The sequence below is a fragment of the Andrographis paniculata genome, unplaced genomic scaffold (assembly GCF_009805555.1).
Source record: "Andrographis paniculata isolate CXL003 unplaced genomic scaffold, ASM980555v1 Contig98END, whole genome shotgun sequence".
NCBI classification, from domain to species: domain Eukaryota; kingdom Viridiplantae; phylum Streptophyta; class Magnoliopsida; order Lamiales; family Acanthaceae; genus Andrographis; species Andrographis paniculata.
This window is the reverse complement of record NW_026137637.1, coordinates 1,020,724-1,045,500: the sequence shown is the minus strand read 5'-3', so window position 1 is coordinate 1,045,500 and position 24,777 is coordinate 1,020,724. Positions and strand designations below refer to the sequence as shown.

The 24,777-nt window shown below is 31.2% G+C and overlaps 6 protein-coding genes and 1 long non-coding RNA gene across 18 annotated transcripts in view; 1 reads left to right on the top strand and 6 right to left on the bottom strand.

Annotated features, from left to right (window-relative positions):
* Positions 1-1,042, bottom strand: part of LOC127243923 (uncharacterized) — a 40,152-nt gene extending 39,110 nt beyond the window's left edge. For all 12 annotated transcript variants that reach the window (XR_007837062.1, XR_007837061.1, XR_007837058.1 and 9 more), the window contains exons 1-2: positions 745-1,042; positions 59-268 (exon numbers count right to left, since the gene is read on the bottom strand). Coding sequence is in view for 2 of the 12 variants with exons in the window: in XM_051264164.1 (XP_051120121.1) it covers positions 59-268; positions 745-811 (277 nt within the window). In the remaining 10 variants the exon portion in view is untranslated. The remainder of the gene's footprint in view (positions 1-58; positions 269-744) is intronic.
* Positions 1-18,466, top strand: part of LOC127243915 (ethylene-responsive transcription factor RAP2-7-like) — a 99,056-nt gene extending 80,590 nt beyond the window's left edge. Inside the window, exon 9 of the mRNA XM_051264155.1 lies at positions 17,924-18,466. The gene's annotated coding sequence lies outside the window, so the exon portion shown is untranslated. The remainder of the gene's footprint in view (positions 1-17,923) is intronic.
* On the bottom strand, positions 1,672-13,409 carry LOC127243908 (LEAF RUST 10 DISEASE-RESISTANCE LOCUS RECEPTOR-LIKE PROTEIN KINASE-like 2.3). Its single transcript, XM_051264137.1, has 5 exons — positions 12,701-13,409; positions 4,033-4,234; positions 3,676-3,699; positions 3,545-3,574; positions 1,672-2,894 (listed from the first exon to the last, which is right to left on the bottom strand). Exons 1-5 carry the CDS (start codon positions 13,346-13,348, stop codon positions 1,759-1,761), a joined length of 2,040 nt encoding a protein of 679 aa, XP_051120094.1. The 5' UTR covers positions 13,349-13,409; the 3' UTR covers positions 1,672-1,758.
* LOC127243926 (uncharacterized) lies at positions 14,704-15,379 on the bottom strand. Its single transcript, XR_007837063.1, has 2 exons — positions 14,971-15,379; positions 14,704-14,908 (listed from the first exon to the last, which is right to left on the bottom strand). It is a non-coding gene; the product is annotated as an uncharacterized LOC127243926 (long non-coding RNA).
* Positions 15,573-18,024, bottom strand: LOC127243754 (uncharacterized). The gene is made up of 6 exons (XM_051263919.1): positions 18,015-18,024; positions 17,335-17,544; positions 17,021-17,071; positions 15,963-16,192; positions 15,732-15,854; positions 15,573-15,635 (listed from the first exon to the last, which is right to left on the bottom strand). The coding sequence occupies exons 1-6, from the start codon at positions 18,022-18,024 to the stop codon at positions 15,573-15,575; spliced, it is 687 nt and encodes a 228-aa protein (XP_051119876.1).
* Positions 17,019-21,392, bottom strand: LOC127243917 (rust resistance kinase Lr10-like). Its single transcript, XM_051264157.1, has 4 exons — positions 21,300-21,392; positions 19,535-20,678; positions 17,335-17,544; positions 17,019-17,071 (listed from the first exon to the last, which is right to left on the bottom strand). Exons 1-2 carry the CDS (start codon positions 21,322-21,324, stop codon positions 19,543-19,545), a joined length of 1,161 nt encoding a protein of 386 aa, XP_051120114.1. The 5' UTR covers positions 21,325-21,392; the 3' UTR covers positions 17,019-17,071; positions 17,335-17,544; positions 19,535-19,542.
* On the bottom strand, positions 21,391-22,627 carry LOC127243753 (uncharacterized). The gene is made up of 2 exons (XM_051263917.1): positions 21,860-22,627; positions 21,391-21,453 (listed from the first exon to the last, which is right to left on the bottom strand). Exons 1-2 carry the CDS (start codon positions 22,625-22,627, stop codon positions 21,391-21,393), a joined length of 831 nt encoding a protein of 276 aa, XP_051119874.1.
* Positions 22,628-24,777: the final 2,150 nt, after the last annotated feature.

The following is a 24,777-nucleotide window of genomic DNA, read 5'->3' as shown; positions in this document are numbered from 1 at the left end:
ATATATGATCACAATGATCAAGTATGCATAGCACAGATCATAAGAATGCTTCACAAACCAGAAGAAGAAGTTTCTCCTTTTCGCCTTACAACAGCATTTTCATTCTCCTCATCTCCCTCCTCCTCCTCCTCCTCTTCTTCTTCATATTCTGTTTCATCAGTGGCCTCTACCTCCACTTCAGAGTCAGATGAAGAAGATTCAGAGGGAGCATCATAATCACCATGTTCATACCTGTAGAACCTCCTCTTTATCACCTCTTTATTCTCAACTGAAAAGTATATAAATGGAGTAAAATCAGCACTAAAGACTTGCTCAAAGTAATTACAAAATAACTTCCATCTACAAATATAGACTAGTTCTTCCAAGCTCGAAGCTTTTATCTTCGGACTAATACAAATAAGCATCACCTACATTAATGCAACTCAAATCCAATTAATCTCTTCCTGGAGTCTTCAAAGTAGCTTAACGTATTTCCACAGGAGGTAATTTAATTCACGCAAAGCACAAATTGTTGGAATATAAAAACATTAGATTGTAAGCTAGAAATAATTTCACCAACGCTCAGAGCATCGAAACGAAACTGTATAGACATATTTCTTTCGCAAAGTGCATAAACATTCAATAAATTCAAACCAAGCCAAAATTTCCTGGAACAGAAAAGTAGTGCTTCCAAATATGTATCTCTCTAACTGCGAATTAGTAAGTGTCCATTAAATGCCAGAGGTATGGAACCAGAGAAGATACCTGAAAATTCGAACGGCTGCTTGCGATGTCTCAGCGTCCGCGACGAAGGGATCACCTGTATATGCATTTGCAGCAAGCAACTTAGAACAAATTCCCCAAATAAATATAAGTAGTTGAGCGCGATGGGAGTGGAATCGAAGGCGAAATCGAACGCGATGCTGGTGGTGGTGGTTGAATTACTAGAATGACGGCTTAGGCGGCTTTTGGGAGCGGAATCGAAGGCGATGCCGGTGGTTGAATCAGTAGAACGACGGCGGTTGGGAGTGGAATCGACCCAGAATCGGCGAGGGTGAAATTAGGTAGGGGAAGGCGGATAAATTTTATATACAATTATTATTATTATTATTAATTGTTTTAATAATAATGGTATGTACGGTTATATTGTATGTAAATATGTAAAAATATATATAATAATAATAATACAAAAATAAATATTTTCTTTATTACTACGGAGTGTATATCAATTGTAAAATATATTGTAAAATTGCAACGGATTTTTTTATTCGTCGACTAAATTGCGTCAGAATATATATCAATTGTACAATCCATCGCAAAATGTATGACTAAATTGCGACATAATGTATACAAGTTGTACAATTCATTGCAAAATGTATGACTAAATTGCGACAGAGTGTATATAAGTTGTACAAGTATGAGTTGAAAGAGTTGTGGTTTGTCTTTGTTAAAATTACTTTTGGATTGGATTGGTATTTCCCAGATGTAGGTTTATTTATAACCAACTGAATTAACAAACCCTTGTCTCATTTACTGCTTTGTATTCTGCATGCATACGGTTGACAGTAAAGTGTTATAACTGTGATATAACTATGCTTCGAGAATTAATCATATTTTAGGTGTTCGAAAGAGTTTTGGTGCAGCACATGTTACTCAAAAAAATCATTCAAACACAATCAACTCGAAGTAGACTTAGAATGCAAGCCAAAAACAATTAACACACACTCAATCACATTGAGAGAGAGGGGAGGGGGAGAGAGGGTTTACATACCACAATGCTCAACTTTGAAGTAAATCTAAGTTGATGCAATCTACAAGATAAGTTTGAGTTCCATGATCATCCGTTTCGGCTTCTATCTCACGCGGCGCTGCAAGTGGTCTTGAAGGCATCCGTGGTTCGGACTCACTTTCAAGCATTTCTATTACTTTGTTGATAGGAAGTCGATCGGATGGTCTCATTTGTATGCACCACATTGCGACTATCATAATCTTTTTCACCATTCTTTTTTCCTCTTCGCTTGCATCTTTCATCTCGATGTCCTTTCCTGCACATAGTTGGTCATATATCCACATCGGGAAGTAGATTTGAGTTGTTTCTTCAACCAAATGATTCGTGATTTTCCTTTTCCCCGCCATTTCCATCAACATCATTCCAAAGCTATATATATCAGCCTTGTAAGATATACCTCCCATGTTTCTGTAGAACATCTCGGGTGCCATGTATCCCATTGTTCCTCTTGCACCCGTTAAATTTATGAAGCTCTCGTTGGTGGGGTGCAATCTTGCAAGCCCGAAATCAGATATCTTTGGATTGAAATTCTCGTCGAGTAGTATGTTGTGAGGTTTGATATCAAAGTGTAGGATTCGCATATCACAACCATGATGCAAATATCCAATTCCACGCGCCACTCCAAGTGCAATTTCAAACATTTTGTCGAGCGTCAAGGCGAGCACTCCTAAACTTTGTTCGTTGAAGATATATCTATCGAGGGAACCATTAGGAAGAAACTCATATACCAAAGCATACTTTGAGCGTTCGATACAAAACCCAACGAGATGCACTACATTGACATGGTGGATTCGCCCGATTGTGCCAACTTCATTGATGAATTCTTCGACCCCGGCTATGGTTTGGTCTAACATCTTTACCGCCACATAAAGACCACTTCGAAGCTTTCCTTTATAGACAGTTCCATAGCCTCCTTCACCCAATTTTTCGTTAAAATTGCTCGTCATTTTCTTGACATCCGCGTAACTGTATTTTATGGGTGCAAAATCATGTTGATCTTGTAAAAACTTTTCAACATTTGTATCCATGCATAAATGGCGTCTTCTCCATTTATGGATCACCAACCACAATAGAAGAGGAAATCCAACCACAAACCCAATTGCAAGTCTTATAGATAAGATCTCACCTACATTATTTCGTGAAAATATATATATATATATATATCAAATAGGAAGAATTGTTTGCAATCTTATGGTTAATTTGTTTAGAAAAAAATGACATGTCTGTCAACTTTTCAATATGATTTTGCATTGCACAATTTACAATTAAATATATTTTTCCGTTTAAACTCATTCTATTCCTACCAATTGAGTGTATACATTTATTTAACACATAACATCAAAAATTATTTTATATAAAACAAAATTATAAAAGCCAAAGCACCTTGAAAATTCATTCAGATGCATAGATAATAACTTAAAACATGGGAAAATTGCAAAAATATCCTACATGTATACCTCATTATCACTTTTGTCTGGTATTTATCTTGCTGACAAAATATATCTCACATGTTTACAAAAGTCGTTATTTCTATCATTTGGCCGCGTGTGGCCGCACGTGATTGTGCGTAAGGGCGCGTGGTGTGAATGTGACGCGCGGGCAAAGGACATAAATAGCGATTTTTATAAACATGTGAGATATATTTTGGCAGAAAGATAGATACAGGACAAAAGTGATAATATGGTATAAGTGTAGAATATATTTTGCAATTTTATCCTTAAAACATCGTTTAAACATTAGTTATAAAATGATTTTTTAAAAAAAATCCAATCTTACCAATTGTCCAATGAACCGTAATCATTATCCCTGTAAACAAAAATATATAAAAATTAAAGTATAAAAATATATAAAAATTCTAGAAGAAAAGCTCACAAGATTCCAAAGTAGATTGGATCTGAGAAAAGTACATTGAAGTCTATTAAGATATCTACCTGCAAAATTTCAAATTAGTATATAATGAGCATATACAATTTGAAAAGAAAACTATAATTATGATAAAGTATAACTGCTACTTATTTCTAAATTATTGATCATAAGTGATAAAAAGTATAGTCTATAATAAGTTATAATCATGAATTAAAGTGTAAAATCAAATAAATTTGAGGTATAGAATGGAATTAAACAATATGGTTTGACAATTTATAATTCTTTTAAATGAGATAATTTGATAATTAAGTGATACAATAAGAGAGAAAATTGTATATTTTATTTGAGACGGACAGAGTAGTAAAATATGAAGTAGACATCAATTAAGTGACACTTACAACGAAAAGATGAGTAACGATATGAACAACATCTTTCCGTCACAATGTGATTGGGAGCTAAGATGAAATAGGGAACCTCCAGCCAACAACCTTCAGAATAGACTCTCCTCCATGAAAGCTCTAACCCATAAGCCAAGGCCTTGTAAATATCGATGAACGATGATTTATTGGTAATAGACGAGCGCGCGGACACCAAAAGCACCTTATCCACCGTGCAAGACTCCTCTAAATACGACAAAGATAGATAAGGATCTCCAAGCACGACATAACTATGGAATTGGGAAGAATTTCCAAAATGGATGGTTTTTGTTGTGTTGCCAAAGAAAGGGGCTCTAACATAATTATTATTATTATTATTATCGTTCGCAATAGGGGACGACAAACAATGAATGAATGCTGCTGCTTTGTTTAACGGGACCGTACTTATTCCATCGCTGTAGAAGCTGTAGGAATCACGAAAATAGTATGCTTGGCTATTACAGGAGGAGAGGTCTCCGGGCATATTGATATTGATATTATTATTGAAGCAAGCGGGGTCGACTACCCTTATCCGCTCTTGTTCATAATTGATACTTAGCACCAAAAGCGTCGTTGATCTGTATTCCCTAGTTGCAAAATCTTGTCCTTGGAAATTGAGAAGTGTCTGGTTATTACGGCAATCGAGCTGGAAATTGATGTCGTCGAATCCGCAATGGGAAGGATCAGTGCTGAGTCGAAAAGGGTGGCTTATGCGCGTGATGTTGCCGCAGGAAGAAGGAGGGCATTGGTGGAATTGGGATCGGGATGGAGTGACATAAGTGACGAAAATTAGTTGCAAGACAACGAGGAAGAAGACATGAATTAGGAGGACAGACATTATGGTCTTATTAAGGTTTAGGGTTTATAAAGCTAGACTTCATACAATTAATCGAATCGTTGGATCAATATATAAGATTATTGAGTATGATCGAATCTACTTTGGGCATTGGTCATTTTTTATTATCACATATACGCATCTCAACACCTTAAAGTTGAGTTCTTTTCGTGGGTTTTCAACGTATATTTTTATTATTCATATTTTTTTTAAAAAAAAAATATCAAATCAAACTATTATATTTTTTATACATATATATTATACTATAAATCTATTTCATATTTAAAATATCACGTCAAACGTCTATTTATATCACATTAAAAAATTATTTAAATTCATCTTGTTACTACTAAAAATATTTTCAAACTCAAGAAGTATACACACAAACAAACACACCCTAGTGGCCATGGAAAAACAGAAGCCACTTGCCAATCCATCATGACTTGACCAAGTCTTACTACGTGCTCTGAGAAATTGATTTTACAATATAAAATATATTATTTTTAATTAAATATTTTATTTTTTTTTTTTTAATAAATATTTAAAAATAATAATTTTTTTTTATATGTTACAGAAAATTGCACAAAAAATATAAAAATAAAAATATTATTTTTTGAAAACGTGATTCCAAAAAATTATTGCCCGCAAACAAACCCTATATGTATATATATTATCATTATGAGCTCTTTAATTAATTATATATATATATATGTTAATTAATTTGATTGTTTTTGTACTATAAATAAATAGTATATGTAATACTTTGAATAAACACTATATAATAAAAAATATAAAAATATTTTTTAATGTTATTTTTAGAAGCAGACTAATAGAGTATAATTTTCTTTTAAAAAGAATGATAAAAAAGAAGAATTTAATATAATGCTTTTAGTAATTAAGAGAAAAATTATAAATAATATGATCAATATTTAAAATAAAGTAAGCAAGTTATGAAAAATATTTTGATCTTTAGAAATTGTACTAGTCTATAGAATGATAAATAGTTATGAGAATTATTTTAAATATTCTGTATAAGTTATTATTAAATGTATTCACTACAAAAAAAAAAAAAAAAAAGTATACTTGTAACGGAATTATGTTCCTAAAGTTCACGTAGCTAACGATAATTCCATTCCTAATTCCGTCTCTAATATCATTAGTAACGGAAAAAGTGGATTTAAGAACGAAAAAATATTGTTACAAAAACTGATATATATATATTTTTTTGTAGTGATTATGCAATATTAAGAGTTTATTTTTCAAATCAAAATTACTATTTTCAGGCTATAATGTCCAAATAAACACAAATTATTTATTCTTATAAATATCAAATTAAATTATATTTAAATAATAATTTAAATTCAAATCAAAAGTAAAAAGATATTAAGTACTTCCTTATTTATTTATTTTAGAAAATAAAATTATTTCAAAATCACATTATATACTTTCGAGAATATTTTAGATAATACATTCTTAAACTATATATCACACATACCCTCCACCGGCGTGGTAAACAGGGATTAATTTTAATATTAGTCTAAGTTTAATTTTTAATATTAGTCTAAGTTTAAATCCTATGTGTCTCAAACATTAAAAAATATTTTTTATAACTATTTTCATCTAAAAATCTTAAAAAATTATTTTATTTATATTTTATTATAAATAAAAATATATTTTATATAATATATTGGGGCCTATATATTTGTGGCTCGAACCCTTCCAAAGTCAAGACCGGGCCTACACACATAAACTATTAATATCTTAATCTATAGACGAAAAGTAAAAGAATACATGCATTTCGGATAAAGGAGTATTCTATTTTATCACTCTTAATGAATAATATGTATATATATATATATATATATATTTAAAATCCACCTATCTTTATTTGATATCAATTTATGCTAATTATATATACTTTTAGATAAATTGAATTTTATGTATGGTATAGAAAATTGTGTCAAAATATAGGGAATAGTTACGGTGCTAATTTAGAAGATTAAGCACGGTGCTGATTTTTCAGCACTTATAATATATAGAAACAACACATGTTCTTATAACACAACACATGTGATGTTTGTTCAGAATTATATGGACGTTGTATAAAACTATATTATATACTCCTCCGTCCCAAACACCGTGCAACATTTCCTTTTGATATGTCTCAAACACCCTGCAACATTTCCAAAATAGGAAATAATTAATTATACATAATCTCTACCCCACACTTTATCCCCCTCACATCATCCAAATAAAAAAAATAAAATATATATTTCACTCTCCATCACATCACCCAATTTCTAAATTATTATACTTAATACTACCCACCTAAAAACTCGTGCCAAAAATAAATGTTGCACTTTGTTTGGGACGGATGGAGTACTAAAATCAACTGTCGTGTATTTTATATGATTATAGCATGGATTGTTAATTCATGTCAGTACAAGAAAAAATTATTTTTGTAACAAAATTTTTTTGTCTCTAAATCTACTTTTTGTGTTACTAATGACATTAGAGACGGAATTAGAAATGAAATTACGTTGGCTACGTGAACTTTAGGGACAGAATTCCGTTACAAATATATTATTTTTTGGTAGTGTGTGTTGTATTTGTATCATTATTAATAAAAAATGTGTTGACAGAAATAATACGGTACACTCGTTTGTTATTTTGACTTTGTAACTTTTTGTAATGAGTATTTGAACTTTTTTTTTTTTTTTTTTTTTTTACTTTTATAAGAAGTATTTTGTAGTATTTGTAGTATTATTTTTTTGAATCATAATGAAAAAATAGTGTTGGGTAATGGTGAGCAAAATATCCGAAATCCGAAAATCCGATCCAAATCAAATCGAAATATAAAATTTGGTTCGAATTTTGGGATTTTCGGATTGGTTCGGATTGAATTTTTGATAAATTTTGGATTTTCGGATCGGATCGGATCGGTATAATTAAAATTCGAACCAATCTGAAATCCGAAATATAGCATTTTAATATTTTTTATTATATATTTAATATTTTATTAGAAAAATTATATTTTATATAAAAAAAACTCAAAATTATTAATTATATTTTAATCTATCTACTTTTATATATTATATATATTTAATATTATAAAATAATTATAAAATATAAAAGAAATTTACAAATTAAAAAAATAATTAAAATATTTAAAATTTTGGATTTTTCGTTTGGTTCGGATTTTTTAGTTCGAATTTTGAATTTTCGAATTTCGATTATTTCAGTTCGATTCGGATTGATTTTTTCAAAAATTTCGAATTTTCGAATCGGTTCGAATTTGGCAAAATCCAAACCGAAAGTCCGAATGTTCAGCCCTAATGTTGGATGAACAAAATTATTGTGTTATAGATAATTATATTATTATGTAAAAAATATATATATATACCTGTATTGAAGGGGTATTTATTAAGATATGATTTATAAAATACTTCAATCAATATTTTCAAATTATATTTTCAATCAAATATATATATATATATATTGCATTTAATTGTAATTCATTCGTAAACTAAAATAAGTCATTCCAATTAACCGAACTAAATTTCCAACCATAAACCAAATTGAAAATTAAAATATGTCAATGCTATGATTTTTCCTATATAATTCTTTATAGAAGTAGTTAATATTACTAAAGCGCACTCGAAGGATTTTTATTGATCTATTAGTTTCCCTCTGTTCTGTTCTAAACAAGGTGTAATATTTACTTTTGGCACCGGTTTTTAGTAAGTAGTATTAAGTAGAATAATTCAGAAATTAGGTGATATGATGAGAGAAAAATATATATTTTATTTTTTATTTGGATGATGTGACGGGATAAAATGTTGGGTAGAAATTAAAATTAATATATTAATTAGTTCTTATTTTGTAAATGTTGCAAGGTATTTGCGACATACCAAAAATGAAATATTGCAAGTGTTTGAAACGGAGGGAGTACAATTTTGACTTGCTGGCCCGAGTGTCACATCAATATAATAATAAAATATGGACAAATATTTATAATTCCTAATCAATTATTTTTCACTTCTTGACTTGATCCATGACTCTTGTGAGTCCACTCTAATTTATATTTATTAATTTACAAAATTGTTGTCCTATATTGCCTTCCCTAGACTTTGTAGTCAATTGAATAATATAATAATATTAATAATAATAATACAATTTGAGAACTCTTTCTTCGATCTTAGATGTAAGTTTAACGTTATGATTTAGAATTTAATAAGATGTTTTGAATAAAAATTTTGTTTGTGTTGATATACTTTTGATTTTTTTGGTATTATTAACTTTTTAAAAAATATCATATTAAATATACAATCTTTTACTATTTTCAAAAAATTTTAAAACTCAAAAACTTTCAAAATTTTTATCTGAAAGGACCCAGAAGTTTTTGTGGAATATATTAGATAAATATATATTTTGTTAGTTTTTACAATAGCTAATAGTATATTGCAGCTATGTAGGCCTTAAGGGTTGAGTGTTTTTAATCATTTATATTTTGGGTTTTGATATGTTTTGAAGTGTAATAATTATTGGATATTGTTTTATAGATATATATATATATAATTGTATACGTGTTATATTTTAAATATTAAATACTTATTTTGTTAACAAAGCAGTCTGAGTCATGTTTGCAAATGTTTAATTAGAAGATTAATATATAAGATTATTAATTAAAAAATAAATAAAATACTATATACATTATAAAATCAAATAAAATATCATATCTATCAAATCAAAGCTCAAACGAACTTATTCGACCTAAACACAAACTTGAACAATAAAATTTCTTAACGAACCAAACTTAAACAATACAAATAAACTCGAATATTTAACAAACGAGCACGAACCTTTGTTTACAAACATAACGAACAAAAATATTTAAAATTATATTCGGCTCCTCTTGTTAAAAAACTCTAAATCTCATGCACAATTATATGAACTCACTTTTACATAATAACAACCTGCATGCTCTTACTATACTAATAGAACTCATAGCAATCACTGATTAACTCTAATGAGCACTTCAATCATTCTTAAAGCTGTAAACAAGCCGAAATGTTCAACTTTGAAGTAAATCTAAGTTGATGCAATCTACAAGATAAGTTTGAGTTCCATGATCATCCGTTTCGGCTTCTATCTCACGCGGCGCTGCAAATGGTCTTGAAGGCATCCGTGGTTCGGACTCACTTTCAAGCATTTCTATTACTTTGTTGATAGGAAGTCGATCGGATGGTCTCATTTGTATGCACCACATTGCGACTATCATAATCTTTTTCACCATTCTTTTTTCCTCTTCGCTTGCATCTTTCATCTCGATGTCCTTTCCTGCACATAGTTGGTCATATATCCACATCGGGAAGTACATTCGATTCCTTTCTTCAACCAAGTCATTCATGATTTTCTTTTTTCCCGCCATTTCCATCAACATCATTCCAAAGCTATATATATCGGCCTTGTAAGATATGCCGCCCATGTTTCTATAGAAAATCTCGGGTGCCATGTATCCCATCGTTCCTCTTGCGCCCGTTAAATTTATGAAGCTCTCGTTGGTGGGGTGCAATCTTGCAAGCCCGAAATCAGATATCTTTGGATTGAAATTCTCGTCGAGTAGTATGTTGTTGTGAGGTTTGATGTCAAAGTGTAGGATTTGCATATCACAACCATGATGCAAATATCCAATTCCACGCGCCACTCCAAGTGCAATTTCAAACATTTTGTCGAGCGTCAAGGCGAGCACTCCTAAACTTTGTTCGTTGAAGATATATCTATCGAGGGAACCATTAGGAAGAAACTCATATACCAAAGCATACTTTGAGCGTTCGATACAAAACCCAACGAGATGAACTACATTGACATGGTGGATTCGCCCGATTGTGCCAACTTCATTGATGAATTCTTCGACCCCGGCTATGGTTTGGTCTAACATCTTTACCGCCACATAAAGACCACTTCGAAGCTTTCCTTTATAGACAGTTCCATAGCCTCCTTCACCCAATTTTTCGTTAAAATTGCTCGTCATTTTCTTGACATCCGAGTAACTGTATTTTATGGGTGCAAAATCATGTTGATCTTGTAAAAACTTTTCAATATTTGTATCATTGCATAAATGGCGTCTTCTCCATTTATGGATCACCAACCACAATAGAAGAGGAAATCCAACCATAAATCCAATTGCCAATCTTACAGATAAGATCTCACCTACATTATTTCGTGAAAATATATATATATATATATGTATATCAAATAGGAAGAATTGTTTGCAATCTCATGGTTAATTTGTTTAGAAAAAAATGACAATCTTTCAACTTTTCAATATGTTTTTGCATTGCACAATTTACAATTAAATATATTTTTCCGTTTAAACTCATTCTATTCCCATCAATTGAGTGTATACATTTAATTAACATATAACATCAAAAATTATTTTATATAAAACAAAATTATAAAAGCCAAAGCAACTTGAAAATTCATTTAAATGCATAGATAATAACTTAAAACATGGGAAAATTGCAAAAATATCCTATATGTATACCTCATTATCACTTTTGTCTTGTATTTATCTTGCTGACAAAATATATCTCACATGTTTACAAAAGTCGTTATTTCTATCATTTGGCCGCGTGTGGCCGCACGTGATTGTGCGTAAGGACGCGTGGTGTGAATGTGACGCGCGGGCAAAGGACATAAATAGTGATTTTTATAAACATGTGGCATATATTTTGGCAAAGAGATAAATACAAGACAAAAGACAAAAGTGATAATATGGTATAAATGTAGGATATTTTTTGCAATTTCATCCTTAAAACATCGTTTAAACATTAGTTATAAAATGATTTTTTTAAAAAATCCAATCTTACCAATTGTCCAAAGAACCCTAACCATTGTCCCTGTAAAAACAGAAAAGCTCACAAGATTCCAAAGTAGATTGGATCTGAGAAAAGTATATTCAAGTCTATGAACATATTTACCTGCAAAATTTCAAATTAGTATATAATGAGCACATACAATTTGAAAAGAAAACTATAATTATGATAAAGTATAACTGCTACTTATTTCTAAATTATTGACCATAAGTGATGAAAAGTATCGTCTATAATAAGTTATAATCATGAATTAAAGTGTAAAATCAAATAAATTTGAGGTATAGAATGGAATTAAACAATATCGTTTAACAATTTATAATTCTTTAAAAATAAGTGTATTTGTACAGTACTCCCTCTGTCTCTCTCAAGACGGGATCGTCTGTTCCGGACAGAACCCTCTCCTGTGAAGATAGGGTTTGTTTGTTTTTTGGACAGGTGATCTCATGGGTTTCGTCTCAAACATGATGCAATATTGTTTTCGGCACGGAAATTCAGGTGAATAGTATTAAATGAGATAATTTGAAAATTAATTGATATGACGAGAGAGAAAAGCGTATGTTTTATTTGATTGATGTGATGAAATAAAATGTGGGATAAGATTAAATATATTTAATTATTTCTTATTTAAAAAATATCGTAGAATGTTAGAGACAAACAAAAAAGAAATTTAGCAGAGTATTTGAGACGGAGGAGGGAGTAGTAAAATATATATGAAGTAGACATTAATTAAGTGACACTTACAAGGTAAGATACCATACAAACAACATCTTTCCGTCACAATGTGATTGGGAGCTAAGGTGAAATAGGGAACCTCCAGCCAACAACCTCCAGAATCGACTCTCCTCCATGAAAGCTCAAACCCATAAGCCAAGGCCTCGTAAATATCGATGAACGATGACTTATTGGTAATAGACGAGCGCGCGGACACCAAAAGCACCTTATCCACCGTGCAAGACTCTTCTAAATCCGACAAAGATAATTGATAAGGATCATCAAGCACGACATAACTATAGAATCGGGAAGATTTTCCAAAATGGATGGTTTTTGTTGTGTTGCCAAAGAAAGGGGCTCTAACATAATTATTATTATTATTATTATCGTTCGCAATAGCGGACGACAAACAATGAATGAATGCTGCTTCTTTGTTTAAGGGGGTAGTTATTATATTGTTGTAGACGTCGTAGGAAACACCAAAATAGTATGATGGGCTACTACAGGAGGAGAGGTCTCCCGGCGTATTGGTATTGATATTGATGCAAGCAGGGTCGACTACCCTTATCCGCTCTTGTTCATAATTGATACTTAGCACCAAAATCGTCGTTGATCTGTATTGCCTTGTTGCAAAATCTTGTCCTTGGAAATTGAGAAGTGTCTGGTTATTATGGCAATCGAGCTGGAAATTGATGCCGTTGAATCTGCAATGGGAAGGATCAGTGCTGAGTCGAAAAGGGTAGCTTATGCGCGTGATGTTGCCGCAGGAAGAAGGAGGGCATTGGTGGAATTGGGATCGGGATGGAGTGACATAAGTGACGAAAATTAGTTGCAAGACAACAAGGAAGAAGACATGAATTAGGAGGACAGACATTATGGTCTACTTAAGGTTTAGGGTTTAGTTAGACTTCATATAAATAATCGAATATCGATCATTTTAATTATTACATGTATGTATATGTGTGTGTATATATATATATATATCTATATTCAATGCAACCGAGGTCGCCATGGAAAAACAAGGACAGGACAGGACAGGACAGGACAGGACAGCAAACCAATCCTGATGAACTGACCAAGTCATATATATTATCATTATCAGCTCTTTAATTAAATTTTTGATTGTTTTATGGAATAGATTATGTGTGCTGAATTTTATTTCAAAATTATAATGTTGAATTACGTAAAAATAAATTAATATATGTGGTGCGAATCACTTGAGAAATGGACAATATCTACAAATGAGTTGAATGGTAAAGACTTGGTTAAAACATTTTCAAAACTATAGATGCATATATATATATATATATTATGATATTTGTGTTAATATGTTTACTTGGGACAAGACCGGGAGGGATCCGAATTTAAATTATAACATTACAGTCACAAGTTCATCCTTACATCACTATCCATTTCTTACTGGCTTTATTATTATTGTTAAATGAAATAATTGCTGGACATGATATTACATATGAAAATAGGTATAAAATTTGATTTATTTTTCATTTAAAATTTTGTAATTCATTTTATTTATTTATTGTTGTTGTTTTGTTTTATTGCAAGACCGAGTAAGTATCAATTTTGGAAGTCAATAAAATAAAAACAAATACATACGTGACATGACTCGACCTCAGCCTAATGTGTAATTTAGACTTGTCTATACATATTTTAGCGGAATGGTTACGGTGAAGAAAAACATGGCAGTTAGTAGCACGCTATGGCTTACCAGCATTCATTTGTTAAATATCCATCAATTATTAGTTTCATAATTAAGAACATTTTATGGTTCACTATTTCAATTTCTCAATTTTCATAATTTAGAGATTTTTAAAATTTTCTAATTTCTTTTTTTTTTTTCTTTTTTAAGTTTAATAACGGGAAAATACAATATAACATTGAATTTAATTGATTTTCCATTATGATAAATGTGTTTATTTCCTATAAATATTGTCTGCTGTTCCTATGCAGTATTGGAGCAGGAGGAAAAACCTCTTTGGCGCTGCCCCAAGAATATTTATTGATTTCTTTGAAGGGATGGTCACCGTTTGATTATTTGTAAATATCCAATTATTTAATATTCGAATCAAATCGAACAAATACTCGAAATTGTGATTCTCGTCAAACCAAAAGTTTTGATTAACCAATTTTTTGTTTAATCAAACATATTTGCAGTATCTACAAAAAATTTGAACCAAATCGAATCTAAAAACAGATACATGAAAAAGATAATTTACAAAATTTACTAGTTACCTTAGGTGTCCACAAAAAGCTGAAATATTAATGCAAAGATAATTATATTAAAATTACAACAATACTTTTCAATCAAACAAAAAGAACCATTTAATTCAAATAATTCCAAACCTGCTGTCACTTTGATTGATGATAGAACACTGCGCTCTAGTAGTGGATGATGAAGCTTAAGGTGGAGCGGAACCTACAATGAACATATTAAGAATTAATATCAATATGAATTACTAAATTACATTTGAAACTTACTAGAAGTTTCTGCATCTATGGGAATTGAATTATGTACTCGTGATGGTGTGCCTACAATATATCACACACATTTATAAGTTTCAGGAAAAAAAAAAGTGGCGGAGCCTACAATATAACAAAAACACTTAAGACCTTAATGAAGTAAATAATAATGTTCATATTTAAACTTCTTCCTAAATACCTGAATCATCATTTAGATCTAGATGAGCGGGTGCATCATCACGATGGTCACCCTGACCCCCTCTAGCCCTAACAAGTCGGAAGGCCTCCTTAATCTAAGAACATGCTATGATTTCAAATTTTGTGTATCATAAGGCTTAACTCATTTAGGATTCGGGCAAAATTGAAAACATAATCAGAGAAAAGCAAAGATTGTCTGATTGTATTTTAGTTTTTTGTCTTGCACAAAATTTACCTAAACAAAAATCGGAAGGCAGAATAGCCGTCGTCGTCATCACCATCATTCCTTCTTCTGCCTCTTCCCTCGTTTCTCTGATTGCCTCGCTTTACCCGACCTTGTATCCTGTACGTTATTTATGAAACTGTGTTATGCATTGTTGGCCTTCGGGGTTACATCTCGACAATAGTATGGTGCTTAATACCTATTTTGATCTCTTCCTCTGTTTCCATTGCCCTTTGCCCTTTTTCTTCGATTTAGTTGGACTCTGTTAAGGTTATTGTGTTCGAAAGTAGTGAATAACAGAACAAAGGAGTTGGGAGTAAACCTATCTGCTCAATCGTAATATAATCTATATATATACCTTCATAGAAACTGTATTTGTATCATCATTATCATGATGAATCTCAACCTCGATCCGTCCCTCACTGTTGAGCATAACCTTAAGCCTCCCTTCTTTATACAATTTCTCAGACTGGGCATGTCGCTAGAAAGGGGACAAAAAACTAATGTCATCGACTACCTCAAGAGTGCATTAAGTTCAACCCCACAATAGCCACAATGAGCGTGATTATAAAAGATATTATATACTTGCCTTGGAGCTTAGATGAGCCTTTAGTGTCTCCTCGGACAAGCAGACAATCCTAGGGCAGAGCCTGCACTTGAAAACTGATTTGCATTTTACGACACAATCTTTCACATCGAAGGGGCTCTCATCTTTTTCGGGACCATGTGGTGCTTTGCCAAACACATTGTCGACTTCATCAGTAGCAAAAGCTCCAGCACCATTTTGAGCTCCAACATCATCATCACTTGAGGCCATACCTGCCAAATTATGCTATTTTTCGGATCAGGAAGATTTTAGAACTGTGAAAAACATTTGCATCACAAAATATGAGGCAATAGTTATACCATGCACCAATAGAGTGTTTCAAGGAAATAAAATTAAGAAATAGAACTTTGCAAAATCCATATATTATGTATCAGCTTATCCTCAAAATCGCTCTCTTGTTAGTTTTCAGATGTTCTATTAAATCCTAAAACCATTCCCGCACTAATCTTCTACATTCATGGAAATAAAAATGAAAGATGTTTCCCCTGATAATTGAGTGTCCACATTTGAATCGACTCGCAATTTAAACAAACTTTTGCAGTGTCGAGTACATTTAATATGAATTAATATGTATACATCTTCTGCAGCAAGTGATGGGAAAAGCACGTCTAAATTACAGTTAAGGTAGTAGTAGGTAGTCCAGCCTTACATATGTCAAGCTGATGAGTAACCAATGGCATGAATAAAAGACAAATTCCTAGTCACTATCGATGCCAAACAAAATGATAACAATGTATTATATGTTAAATCAACAAAGAAACCATGTTGCAAACGATATCATTAGGAGAAGGATGAATTCATTTACAATATCAATATTCATGTCAAAGAGAATGGTACTGCAGCATTACTTATCAAGAAGATCACTGAAGAACGCATTCCTTCTAGTGAAAGTTCAAATATTTATACATACTGTAAGGAGAACTATAGAAACTATACATTATTTGGTCCAATCAGAATTACATCAAAAATTAAAAAATGGAATTTGTTATGAACTTTCCCAAAAGCTGTAACAGAAACAAGAAGATGAGAACTGATTTAACCTGATGAATCAAGATTGACTTCATTTGCTGAACTATCCTCGCTCTCGTAACCTGAAGAAGCGAATACAAATAAAATAACCTTGGCAAAAACATAGGTTACATTATTAACAGTCTAGTTATCACAATCTAAGCTTTTAGAATATACCAAGAAAAATCAAAGAAAACAATCTAATCAAATAATATACCTACATCAAGTAACGTCCATGGAATTACTGGTGAAAGTGTTTTTCAACCAGAAGAATTGACAAATAAATAGATATATGATCACAATGATCAAGTATGCATAGCACAGATCATAAGAATGCTTCACAAACCAGAAGAAGAAGTTTCTCCCTTTCGCCTTACAACAGCATTTTCATTCTCCTCATCTCCCTCCTCCTCCTCCTCCTCTTCTTCTTCATATTCTGTTTCATCAGTGGCCTCTACCTCCACTTCAGAGTCAGATGAAGAAGATTCAGAGGGAGCATCATAATCACCATGTTCATACCTGTAGAACCTCCTCTTTATCACCTCTTTATTCTCAACTGAAAAGTATAAAAATGGAGTAAAATCAGCACTAAAGACTTGCTCAAAGTAATGTGAGTCAGGATGGAAAGGAATGTATATATAAATAGGGAAGGGTTACCGTGCTGGATTTGGAAAATCAACACTGTGCAGCACATGTAAAATATAGAAATGACACATGCTTTTATTACATATAACAAATGTTGTTCGTAATAAAGACATGTGTTGTTTGTTCATAACTACAACGTGTGTTGTATGAGAGTATGTTATGTGCTAAAATCAATAATTTGTATGTGCTCTGTGAGAACATATTATGTTATGTTAGTTCATGTGCTATATTTGTATTATATTAATGTATGTTGTGTGTTGTATGTGGTTATACTATGTGCGGTCCGTTAGCACACGGTTACATTTCAGCATTGTAGCCGCGGCCATATAAATAATATAAAATATTAGAGTACCGGCCGAGCTCACATTAAAACGTGATTACCATGGACCATTTAAGACCTTGAGACACCTCAGTCCCTTTCGCCGGTGCTCGAGGAGAAAGAAAAGTCGTTCAAAATTTTGAGTTCCTGTTGGGAAAAGAAGATCGGAGAATTGAGAAGGTCAACGTTGTTCGGAGCCGGCACTATTAGGGACCGCATCGAGCTGCCCGGAGAAGCAGTCTGATGAGCCGCCGCCTCAGGAACGGTTGCCGCTGTTCTTGTCGAACAAAGTGATTATTATTTGATAAAGTAAATATAATAAAATCGTAGGTGAATGAAGGTGTTAATGAGCCGAACTGAGTTGAGGTTTGATGTATGTTTGAGCTTGGCCATTAGGGACTCGAGGTTGTTTCGTATTCATTAGTTGAAAGTTACGAGCTGAATTTTTATTTTTATTTATTTATTTATTTATGTTTTAACCTTTGACTAGTTAAACAATTAATTTGTTTGTGTTTGGCTCAGCTTGTTAATTTTTTTTATTTTATTTAATGTTAAATTCAATTAATAATAATAATAATAATTTATTAATATATTTATAAACAAATTAGAATTATATATAATATTAAAGATATATTTATTAAATATTGTATTGAATATTGTCCCACGTTGCTAAATGTATGGAACTCCCTAATATATAAGGGTGAAGGACCACTCTACAATTGGTGATCGGTTGGATGCCTGGATTTCTTCTTAACATATAGAATATTAATTTAATTTTAGCACGAATAAGTTCGAGTTCATTCATTAACATAACGAGTTGAACCGAGGGTGAATAAAGTTGTTTAGTATAAATAGATTATGCATAAGTTTAACAGACAAAAATAAATAAATAAATAAATAAATAAACTAACATAATTATTTGGGATGAAATGAGTAATATTTTTCTTCACAAAAAATGAAGCAAGCAAGAAAGAAGGTCATAGCAATGTTATATGCAGAATGTAATAATTCCAAACATTATCTAAATATTACAATCTCAAATATGAATAATTGCAAACTTAGACTAAATAACGACAAAGGCAACATAACATCTTCTTGAATGGTTACTGCCAGAAAAAATGTTGATAATTGCATAAATTTATCGCAGATTTTGTCGATAATTAAAAATCATAGAGAGTAATTTCGTGATAAATTTATGTCACAACTTTTTATTTTGACTGTTTCGTGGGTAATATTTGCAGAAAAAGTTACAAATAAATTCTTGTGAGTATTTAAAGTAAGGACTTATGTAACGAAAATGTCAAAAATATTTTTATTCCGTGTCTTTTGACAATTTCGTCACAAAAATTGTCACAATTTTTTTTCGTGACTATTTTAAGTTGAAAAAAAAACCAAAATACTTGCAACATTTTAAATTAATACAGATATTGTCATGATATAATTTTCGTGACTTTTTAAAGTTAAAAAGTCACAACATAAGTAACGAAAACAACCATAACAACCATTCATAACATACAAGCAACAAGCAAAAAGTCGATTAACACGCATTCAAATCAGATTGATAGAGAGAGAGAACACATACCACAATGCTCAACTTTGAAGTAAATCTAAGTTGATGCAATCTACAAGATAAGTTTGAGTTCCATGATCATCCGTTTCGGCTTCTATCTCACGCGGCGCTGCAAATGGTCTTGAAGGCATCCGTGGTTCGGACTCACTTTCAAGCATTTCTATTACTTTGTTGATAGGAAGTTGATCGGATGGTCTCATTTGTATGCACCACATTGCGACTATCATAATCTTTTTCACCATTCTTTTTTCCTCTTCGCTTGCATCTTTCATCTCGATGTCCTTTCCTGCACATAGTTGGTCATATATCCACATCGGGAAGTAGATTCGATTCCTTTCTTCAACCAAGTCATTCATGATTTTCTTTTTTCCCGCCATTTCCATCAACATCATTCCAAAGCTATATATATCGGCCTTGTAAGATATGCCGCCCATGTTTTTGTAGAACATCTCGGGTGCCATGTATCCCATCGTTCCTCTTGCACCCGTTAAATTTATGAAGCTCTCATTGGTGGGGTGCAATCTTGCAAGCCCGAAATCAGATATCTTTGGATTGAAATTCTCGTCGAGTAGTATGTTGTGAGGTTTGATGTCAAAGTGTAGGATTTGCATATCACAACCATGATGCAAATATCCAATTCCACGCGCCACTCCAAGTGCAATTTCAAACATTTTGTCGAGCGTCAAGGCGAGCACTCCTAAACTTTGTTCGTTGAAGATATATCTATCGAGGGAACCATTAGGAAGAAACTCATATACCAAAGCATACTTTGAGCGTTCGATACAAAACCCAACGAGATGCACTACATTGACATGGTGGATTCGCCCGATTGTGCCAACTTCATTGATGAATTCTTCGACCCCGGCTATGGTTTGGTCTAACATCTTTACCGCCACATAAAGACCACTTCGAAGCTTTCCTTTATAGACAGTTCCATAGCCTCCTTCACCCAATTTTTCGTTAAAATTGCTCGTCATTTTCTTGACATCCGAGTAACTGTATTTTATGGGTGCAAAATCATGTTGATCTTGTAAAAACTTTTCAACATTTGTATCCATGCATAAATGGCGTCTTCTCCATTTATGGACCACCAACCACAATAGAAGAGGAAATCCAACCACAAACCCAATTGCAAGTCTTATAGATAAGATCTCACCTACATTATTTCGTGAAAATATATATATATATATATATCAAATAGGAAGAATCGTTTGCAATCTCATGGTTAATTTGTTTAGAAAAAAATGACAATCTTTCAACTTTTCAATATGTTTTTGCATTGCACAATTTACAATTAAATATATTTTTGCATTTAAACTCATTCTATTCCCATCAATTGAGTGTATACATTTATTTAACATATAACATCAAAAATTATTTTATATAAAACAAAATTATAAAAGCCAAAGCAACTTGAAAATTCATTCAAATGCATAGATAATAACTTAAAACATGGAAAAATTGCAAAAAATATCCTACACGTATACCTCATTATCACTTTTGTCTTGTATTTATCTCACATGTTTACAAAAGTCGTTATTTCTATCATTTGGCCGCGTGTGGCCGCACGTGATTGTGCGTAAGTGAATGTGACGCGCGGGCAAAGGACATAAATAGCGATTTTTATAAACATGTGAGATATATTTTGGCAGAGAGATAAATACAGGACAAAAGTGATAATATGGTATAAGTGTAGAATATTTTTTGCAATTTTATCCTTAAAACATCGTTTAAACATTAGTTATAAAATGATTTTTTAAAAAAAATCCAATCTTACCAATTGTCCAAAGAACCGTAACCATTGTCCCTGTAAACAAAAATATATAAAATTAAAGTATAAAAATATATAAAAATTCTAGAAGAAAAGCTCACAAGATTCCAAAGTAGATTGGATCTGAGAAAAGTACATTGAAGTTTATGAAGATATCTACCTGCAAAATTTCAAATTAGTATATAATGAGCATATACAATTTGAAAAGAAAACTATAATTATGATAAAGTATAACTGCTACTTATTTCTAAATTATTGACCATAAGTGATAAAAAGTATCGTCTATAATAAGTTATAATCATGAATTAAAGTGTAAAATCAAATAAATTTGAGGTATAGAATGGAATTAAACAATATGGTTTGACAATTTATAATTCTTTTAAATGAGATAATTTGATAATTAAGTGATACAATAAGAGAGAAAATTGTATATTTTATTTGAGACGGACAGAGTAGTAAAATATGAAGTAGACATCAATTAAGTGACACTTACGAAAAGATGAGTAATCATATGAACAACATCTTTCCGTCACAATGTGATTGGGAGCTAAGGTGAAATAGGGAACCTCCAGCCAACAACCTTCAGAATAGACTCTCCACCATGAAAGCTCAAACCCATAAGCCAAGGCCTCGTAAATATCGATGAACGATGACTTATTGGTAATAGACGAGCGCGCGGACACCAAAAGCACCTTATCCACCGTGCAAGACTCTTCTAAATCCGACAAAGATAATTGATAAGGATCTCCAAGCACGACATAACTATAGAATCGGGAAGAATTTCCAAAATGGATGGTTTTTGTTGTGTTGCCAAAGAAAGGGGCTCTAACATAATTATTATTATTATCGTTCGCAATAGCGGACGACAAACAATGAATGAATGCTGCTTCTTTGTTTAAGGGGGTAGTTATTATATTGTTGTAGACGTCGTAGGAAACACCAAAATAGTATGATTGGCTACTACAGGAGGAGAGGTCTCCCGGCGTATTGGTATTGATATTGATGCAAGCAGGGTCGACTACCCTTATCCGCTCTTGTTCATAATTGATACTTAGCACCAAAAGCGTCGTTGATCTGTATTGCCTCGTTGCAAAATCTTGTCCTTGGAAATTGAGAAGTGTCTGGTTATTATGGCAATCGAGCTGGAAATTGATGCGGTTGAATCCGCAATGGGAAGGATCAGTGCTGAGTCGAAAAGGGTAGCTTATGCGCGTGATGTTGCCGCAGGAAGAAGGAGGGCATTGGTGGAATTGGGATCGGGATGGAGTGACATAAGTGACGAAAATTAGTTGCAAGACAACGAGGAAGAAGACATGAATTAGGAGGACAGACATTATGGTCTACTTAAGGTTTAGGGTATATAAAGCTAGACTTCATACAAATAATCGAATCGTTGGATCAATATATAAGATTATTGAGTATGATCGAATCTACTTTGGGCATTGGTCATTTTTTATTATCACATATATGCATCTCAACACCTTAAAGTTGAGTTCTTTTCGTGGGTTTTCAACGTATATTTTTATTATTCATATTTTTTTTTTAAAAAAAATATCAAATCAAACTATTATATTTTTTTATACATATATATTATACTATAAATCTATTTCATATTTAAAATATCACGTCAAACGGCTATTTATATCACATTAAAAAATTATTTAAATTCAACTTGTTACTACTAAAAATATTTTCAAACTCAAGAAGTATACACACAAACAAACACACCCTAGTGGCCATGGAAAAACAGAAGCCACTTGCCAATCCATCATGACTTGACCAAGTCTTACTACGTGCTCTGAGAAATTGATTTTACAATATAAAATATATTATTTTTAATTAAATATTTTATTTTTTATTTTTTTAATAAATATTTAAAAAAAATAATTTATTTTTTATATGTTACAGAAAATTGCATAAATAATATAAAATATATTTTTTGAAAACATGATTCCAAAAAATTATTGCACGCAACAACCCTATATGTATATATATTATCATTATGAGCTCTTTAATTAATTATATATATATATGTTAATTAAATTTGATTGTTTTATGTACTATAAATAAATAGTATATGTAATACTTTGAATAAACACTATATAATAAAAAATATAAAGATATTTTTAATGTTATTTTTAGAAGCAGACTAATAGAGTATAATTTTCTTTTAAAAAGAATGATAAAAAAGAAGAATTTAATATAATGCTTTTAGTAATTAAGAGAAAAATTATAAATAATGTGATCAATATTTTAAAATAAAGTAAGCAAGTTATGAAAAATATTTTGATCTTTAGAAATTGTACTAGTCTATAGAATGATAAATAGTTATGAGAATTATTTTAAATATTCTGTATAAGTTATTATTAAATGTATTCACTACAAAAAAAAAAAAAAAAAAAAAAAGTATATTTGTAACGGAATTCCGTTCCTAAAGTTCACGTAGCTAACGTAATTTCATTCCTAATTCCATCTCTAATATCATTAGTAACGGAAAAAATGGATTTAAGAACGAAAAAATGTTGTTACAAAACTGATATTTTTTTTTGTAGTGATTATGCAATATTAAGAGTTTATTTTTCAAATCAAAATTACTATTTTTCAGACTATAATGTCCAAATAGACATAAAAATTATTTATTCTTATAAATATCAAATTAAATTATATTTAAATAATAATTTAAATTCAAATCAAAAGTAAACAGATATTAAAGGTCATGTACCTCGTTATTTATTTATTTGAGAAAATAAAATTATTTCAAAATCACATTATACTTTCGAGAATAGTTTAGATAATACGTTCTTACACTATATATCACACATACCCTGGCGCGCCCAGGTCCATTATAAATTTATGTTATATATATATATATAATTTAATATATAAATAATTTATTTGATATATATAAATAAATAATTATTCTAGTTTGGTGGTATAGAGATTAGTTTTTAATATCGGGGCTAAGTTTAAATCCTATCTGTCTAAAACATTAAAAAATGTTTTTTTATAACTATTTTTCATCTAAAAATCTTAGAAAATTATTTTATTTAATTATTTATATTTTATAATAAATAAGAATATATTCTTTATATATATTTTGGGACCCATATTTTTTTTTGGTCCAAACCTTTCGAAAGTCAAGACGGGTCCTGCACACATAAACTATTAATATCTCTTAATCTAAATATTTTTAGGTAAATTGATTTTTCTATGTATGGTATAGAAAATTGTGTCAAAATATAGGGAATAGTTACGGTGCTAATTTTTCAGCACTTATAATATACAGAAACAGCACATGTTATTATTACACACAACACATGTGATGTTTATTCAGAATTATATGGGTGTTGTATAAAAGTATATTATGTACTAAAATCAAATGTCTGTCTATTTTATGTGATTATAGAATGTGTTGTTAACTCATATGTTGTATTTGTATTATATTAATATAAAAGATGTGCTGACAAAAATAATACGGTGCGTT